At 34.6% G+C, this 6530-nt stretch overlaps 1 protein-coding gene across 1 annotated transcript; it reads right to left on the bottom strand.

Moving 5' to 3' along the window:
* Window positions 1-3885: 3885 nt before the first annotated feature.
* On the bottom strand, window positions 3886-5489 carry LOC105498429 (interferon alpha-14). Its single transcript, XM_071078877.1, has one exon. The coding sequence runs from the start codon at window positions 4907-4909 to the stop codon at window positions 4250-4252; it is 660 nt and encodes a 219-aa protein (XP_070934978.1). The 5' UTR covers window positions 4910-5489; the 3' UTR covers window positions 3886-4249.
* Window positions 5490-6530: the final 1041 nt, after the last annotated feature.

Below are 6530 nucleotides of genomic sequence, written 5' to 3' on the forward strand. Positions count from 1 at the left end.
AAGAAAGACGAAAGAGCTTAGAAAATATCTTGAGTGAGATGAAAATGAAAACACAACATACCAAAATGTATGTGATGTTGTGAAAACAGCTAAAGAGGAAATTGAAAGCTATAAAGGCTTATATTAAAAAAGAAGAAAGACCTCAAACCAATGAACTAACTTTACAAGTTAAGGAAGTAGAAAAAGAAGAAATAAACACATAGCTAGGAAGAGGAAGAAAATAAGAAAGATGAAATTTTATTAATAAAGAAATTAATAAAATACAGAATAGAAAAGCAATTTAAAAATCAATGGAACTAAGCCTTGGTCTTTTGAAAGGATCAACAAAATTGACAAACCCTGAAGTGTATTAAGAGATAAGTAGAGAAAAATCAAATAAAAATCAGAAATAACAGAGGACACATAACAACTGATGGCATAGAGGTAAAAAGGATTGGCCGAGCGCGGTGGCTCACGCCTGTCATCCCAGCACTTTGGGAGGCCGAGACAGGCGGATCACGAGGTCAGGAGATCGAGACCATCCGAGCTAACACAGTGAAACCCCATCTCTACTAAAAATACAAAAAGAAATTAGCCAGGCTTGGTGGCGGGTGCCTGTAGTCTCAGCTACTCAGGAGGCTGAAACAGGAGATGGCCTGAACTCTGGAGGCAGAACTTGCAGTGAGTGGAGATCTCGCCTCTGCACTCCAGTCCGGGTGACAGAGAGAGACTCCGTCTCTAAATAAATAAATAAATAAATACATAGATAGATAAATAAGTAAAAAGGATTATAACAGACTACTATGAGCAATTATACTCCAACAAATTGATTAACCTGGAAGAAATATATAAATTCCTAGAAACAAACAACTTACCAAGACCAAATTGTGAATAAACAAAAAATCTGACTAGACCTATAACTAGTAAGGAGATCGAATCAGTCATCAAACTTCCCAATAACAAAAACAACAACAACAATAACAACAACAGCAAAACATAATCGGATGGCTTCAGTGGATAATTCTATCCAACATTTAGGGAATTAACACCAATCTTTCTCAAAATCTTCCAAAAAATTGAAGAGGAAGGAATAGTTTCAAACTCATTTCATGAGACGAGCATTTCCCTGATGTCAAAGCCACATAAGGATACTGCAAGAAAACTACAGATCCATTTCCCCGATAGATATTGATACAAAAATCCTCACTAAAATACTTGTAAACCAAATTCAACAGCACAATAAAAGGATTATACATCATGACCAAGGGGTATTTACTACTCGGTTGGAAGAATGTTTCAACATATGAAAATTAATCAATGCAATACATCACATTAACAAAATGAATGAAAAATATACATAATAATCTCTATAGATACAGAAAAAGAAATTGACCAAATTTCATATCCTTTCATGATAAAAAACATTCGACAAACTTGGAATAAAAGGAAGTTAGCTCAACATAATAAAGACCATATACGAGAATCCCACAATTAACATTATATTCAATGGTGAGAAACTGAAAGCTTTTCCTCTAAGATGAGGAACAAGGCAGGGAGGCCACTCTTACCACTTTTATATAACATAACATTTGTAGATCTAGCCATAGCAATTAACAAGAAAAAGAAATAAAAAGCGTTCATATTGGAAAGGAAGAAGTAAAATAATCTTTTTTCAGATAGCCTGATCGTGTATGTAGAAAACTCTAAGTTTACACACATACACACACTCACATACAAACTATTAGAACTAATAAATGAATTCACCAAAGTTGTAAAATATAAAATTAAGATGCAAAAATAAGTAGCATTTTTATATGCTAACAATGGACAAATCTGAAAAGGAAACTAAAAAAACAAAACCCATTTGCAATAGCATCAAAACAGTAAAGTACTCAGGAAAAAACTTAAACAAAGTGGAAAAAGATTTATATATTGAAAACTAGCAAACACTGCTGAAAGAAATTAAGGAAGAGAAATGAAAAGACATTTCTGTTCATGCATTGGGAAGCCTGTCATTGTTATGATTTTCAAACTATCCAAAGCAATACACAGATACAATGCAAGCCCTCTCAAAATCACTAAGGCATTTTTGGAAGAAGTAAAAAAATCTGTCCTATTTTTCTACAGCTTCACCAGCATCTGTTATTTCCTGACTTTTTAGTAATCGCCAGTCTGAGTGGCATGAGATGGTATCTCACGGTGGTTTTGGTTTTCATTTCTCTAGTGATCAGTGATGCTGACCTTCTTTTATGTTTATTGGCCGCATATATGTCTGTTTTTAAGAAGTGTCTGTTCATGTCTTTGCCTACTTTTTGATGGGCCTTTTTTTTTTTTTTTTTTTGGTAAATTTTTTTAAGTTCTTCGTACATTCTGGATATTAGACCTTTGTCGGATGGGTAGACTACAAAAATATTCTCCCATACTCTAGGCTGCTCGTTCGCTCTGATGATAGATAGTTTCTTTTGCTGTGCAGAAGCTCTTTAATTAGATGCTATTTGTCAATTTTAGCTTTTGTTGCAGTTGGTTTTGGTGATTTCATCATATAATCTTCGCCCATGCCTATGTCCTGAATGCTATTGCCTATGTTTCTTCTAGGGTTTTTATGGTTTTGGGTTTTATATAAGTCTTTAATCCATCTTGAGCTAATTTTTATATAAGGTGTAAGGAAGGGGTCCAGTTTCAGTTTTCTGCATACGGCTCTCCAGTTTTCCCAGTAGCATTTATTGAACAGGGAATCCTTTCCCCATTCCCAAAGTATTGAGAAAGAGAATCTCTTTTCCAGTTTCTGATTTTATTTTATGATAGAAATGTGTCAGTTTTTACTGACAATTAACAGAGTATTAATCAAAATAATGATTAATTACTCTTGTTATATTTTATGCTTTAAATATATAAAATATTAAATGTATTAATGTGATTTACCAGCGAATCATATTTATGAAATTTATTCAGTGACATATATTTTCAAAAGGGAAACACTATGCAGATAAAAGATAATCCACATTTTTTTGGAGTCCAACTTATTACTTCCCACCTTTACAAAGGCAGATCTCCCACAATTTTCTATATGTGTTATCTTGATTTTTCTTTTCTCATTAATTCTTCTACCTACCCCAAAATGGCTTCTGCTGATTAATTCTATCAATCCAGCTCTCAGTAAGCTCTGCACTGCCATCTCTTTTCTTGCTGTAGTGCTCAGTTTTAATTCACATTTTTCGTAAGTCTATTGATTCTTTTTCTAAGCACATTTATTTTCTAAATATGCTTTTATCACCATTCCCTCTTGTCCTTCTGCTGTTAAGGTATTTCACCTCTGTTTTCTTTGTGTCTCTTCTGTTCCCCTACTTTAAAATCGTGGAAGGTCCTCAGAATCCAGTTTAAGTCTTTTTTTTCCCTCTCCACTTGCTCCCCAAATGACAGCCTTCATTTTTGGCCTTTCCATTGCCAGTTAGGAACTTCCAGATATGGTATTCCTTGGAAACTGCAAACTCATATATCTGACTAGCAATGTACATTTTCAATTACATGTTTGAAAGTCAGTTTATAGAGAATATCTCTTCTTTTAATTCCAGACATGTCTCAATCTACCTTCTGCTAAGAAAAATTCATTGCTTTTTGACTTCCTCACTATACAGCAGTTAGCATAACTGATATAAATTCAGTATTATTATTTTTAGATTTCTTTCTGGACAAAAGTCAAATATACAAGAGAACAGGAACTGTAGTTTTTATGTTCATGTTTATATCCTGAAGGCAACATATAACCTGGTATGGAAAAATGTATTTTTCTATAACTTGAATAGAATTATGATAGGTAACTTAATTAAATCATCTATTTTTAAGTCAGGTTGTACAGTCAGGCTTGGCATTTTATCTTAAAGAATAAACAAACACAAAAAATTTTGTATAGTAAAAATTTAGTGAAAATGGAAATTAATATATTGACCAAATATGAAGAACATATATTATTATGTTAACCACAATGTAAAGGTACACATGATATTACATAAAAAATAATTTAAATATTTAAAATAGTTAAATAAATAAATATTCAAATAAATAGATGAACAGAGACATCAGCATGGTCATCTGTAAAGGACTAGTGCCTGCACAGGCAAACACGATGCTTCTTTACACTCCTGAAAACATTAGAAAAGTTTGATTCAACTCGTGGTGGTTATAAGAGACATGAGTATTTGAAATGGAAGAACTCATGAAAGTGTGAGATGATGTATAGTCAATGAGGATCATTTCCATGTTGAACCAGTTTTCAATCCTTCCTCCTTAATCTTTTTTGCAAGTTTGTTGAAAAAGAGAGGGATCTCATGATTTCTGCTCTGACAACCTCCCAGGCACAAGGGCTGTATTTCTTCTCCATCAGATAGAGAGTGATTCTTTGGAAGTATTTCTTCACAGCCAGGATGGAGTCCTCATTCATCAGGGGAGTCTCTTCTACCCCAGCCTCCTGTATCACACAGGCTTCCAGGTCATTCAGTTGCTGGAAAAGTTCAATGTAGAATTTGTCTAGGAGGGTCTCATCCCAAGCAGCAGATGAGTCCTTTGTGCTGAAGAGATTGAAGGTCTGCTGGATCATCTCATGGAGGACAGAGATGGCTTGAGTATTCTGGAACTGGTTGCCATCAAACTCCTCCTGGGGAAATTCAAAGTCATTTCTGTCCTTCAGGCATGAAAAAGGAGAGATTCTCCTCATTTGTGCCATGAGCATCAAAGTCCTCCTGTTATTCATGTTGTGGGTTTGAGACGGATTACAGCCCAGAGAGCAGCTTGACTTGTAGCTAAGCACCAGCAGGGCCATCATTAAAGCAAAGGGCAATGCCATTGGGAATCCTGAAGATGCTGCTGGGCTGGTTGATGAGGAGTAACCCTGAACCCTGGGCTGTAAGTTTTCTGAAGACCTTGCTCTGTGCATAGGTTTTAAATAGGGAACATACTAGCTTCCATTTTCTGAACGTCTTCATGTTTCTTTCTACTTCTCTTTTGGCTTTCCTTTGTGTCATGTCTACACGGGTATAGAGCAGTTTCTCAACCACTTTTATTTTCATTATTACCTCCTCTTTCCCTGCCCCATAGGCTTTTTAGAAATTTCTTTCTAATTCAAAGTCCCATTAAGTTTTAATAACAGGGATACACCATATATTTGTTGAGGTACTCTACATATCTATTTATAAGGAGTATAAAGTTTAATCTTTTAATTCAACTTAGTGTTAAGAATGACCAAATGGGCTGGGCCCAGTGGCTCACACTTATAATTCCAGCACTTTGGGAGGCCTAGGCAGGTGGATCACGAGGTCAGGAGTTCGAGACCTGCCTGGCCACCATGGTGAAACCCCATCTCTACTAAAAATACAAAAATTAGTTGGGCATGGTGGCAGGTGCCTGTAATCCTAGCTACTCGGGAGGCTGGAGCAGGAGAATTGCTTGAACCCGGGAGGCAGATGTTGCAGTGAGCCAAGATTGCAATATTGCACTGCAGCCTGGGCGACAGAGTGAGGCTCCATCTCAAAAAAAAAAAAAAAAAAAAAAAAAAGAAAGAAAAAAAGAAAGACCAAATGAAATTTTTAAGCTAAAAGTTAATGGTTAAATTTAAAACCCATGGGCATTTAACTCAATTTGTTTGTGTCTTTAAAGTGATTTATTTACCTATATAAAATGTAATATGTTCAATTACATCAGCAAATTAACAAATTATAAAAACACATAATAATACCTAATACAATAAAATACTTAAAAACATTTAAAACTGCTAAAGACTATTAAAATTTGATTTTTTAACATTTTCTTTTAGTCTATTTACCTTTTAATTTTCCTTCATGTTCGAAAATGTTTAACTTCACTAGCTGCTAGATATTCATCCAAATATTGTCTAGATTTTTTTTCTCTTCAGTGCTTGACAATTATTGATGTATTTGAACACCTTTAGTAGAATTAAATAATAAAATATAAAGTATTTGCATTTAATTCTTAAAGCCCACAACACAGTCAGAAATGCTAAGGATTAAACACAAGCAACATTCATAAGATGGCTGCTGACAACCCATTTGTATACAGAGGCCACCTGAGATGATATGACTTTGACATCTAGTAAACCTTGGAAATTCCTCCAATCACAGCACCCATTTGACATAGGTGTGTAACACTGATCTTATATACCTTGTATCTTCCATGAACTCAATGTCAGTGCTTCTCATGTGACACACAAGAAAACCCACTGGAAAAAAAAGTACTAAGGAATAAGGTTTTGTCAGATAGAGTTGAGTTTTAGAGTGTTACCAATCACCGAAATACCTGAGATTTGTTTCCACACTCAGAAATAACTTTTACACCGTTGGGAGCAATATCATACGGAATGAGTATATGTAGCTAAGAAAAAAACATTAATTTGATTAAACAAATTTTTTGGCACTAAAATTTAAATTTCCAAAGGACCTGCAGATGTTCCAATTCTGGTTCATTTTTATCAAACTAAAGGAAACCCTTTTTGTCCTGAATGTCCATAATAGAATGTAAATGTGATCACATAAATGTGTTGT

Source organism: Macaca nemestrina, chromosome 14 (assembly GCF_043159975.1).
Source record: "Macaca nemestrina isolate mMacNem1 chromosome 14, mMacNem.hap1, whole genome shotgun sequence".
Lineage (NCBI taxonomy): Eukaryota > Metazoa > Chordata > Mammalia > Primates > Cercopithecidae > Macaca > Macaca nemestrina.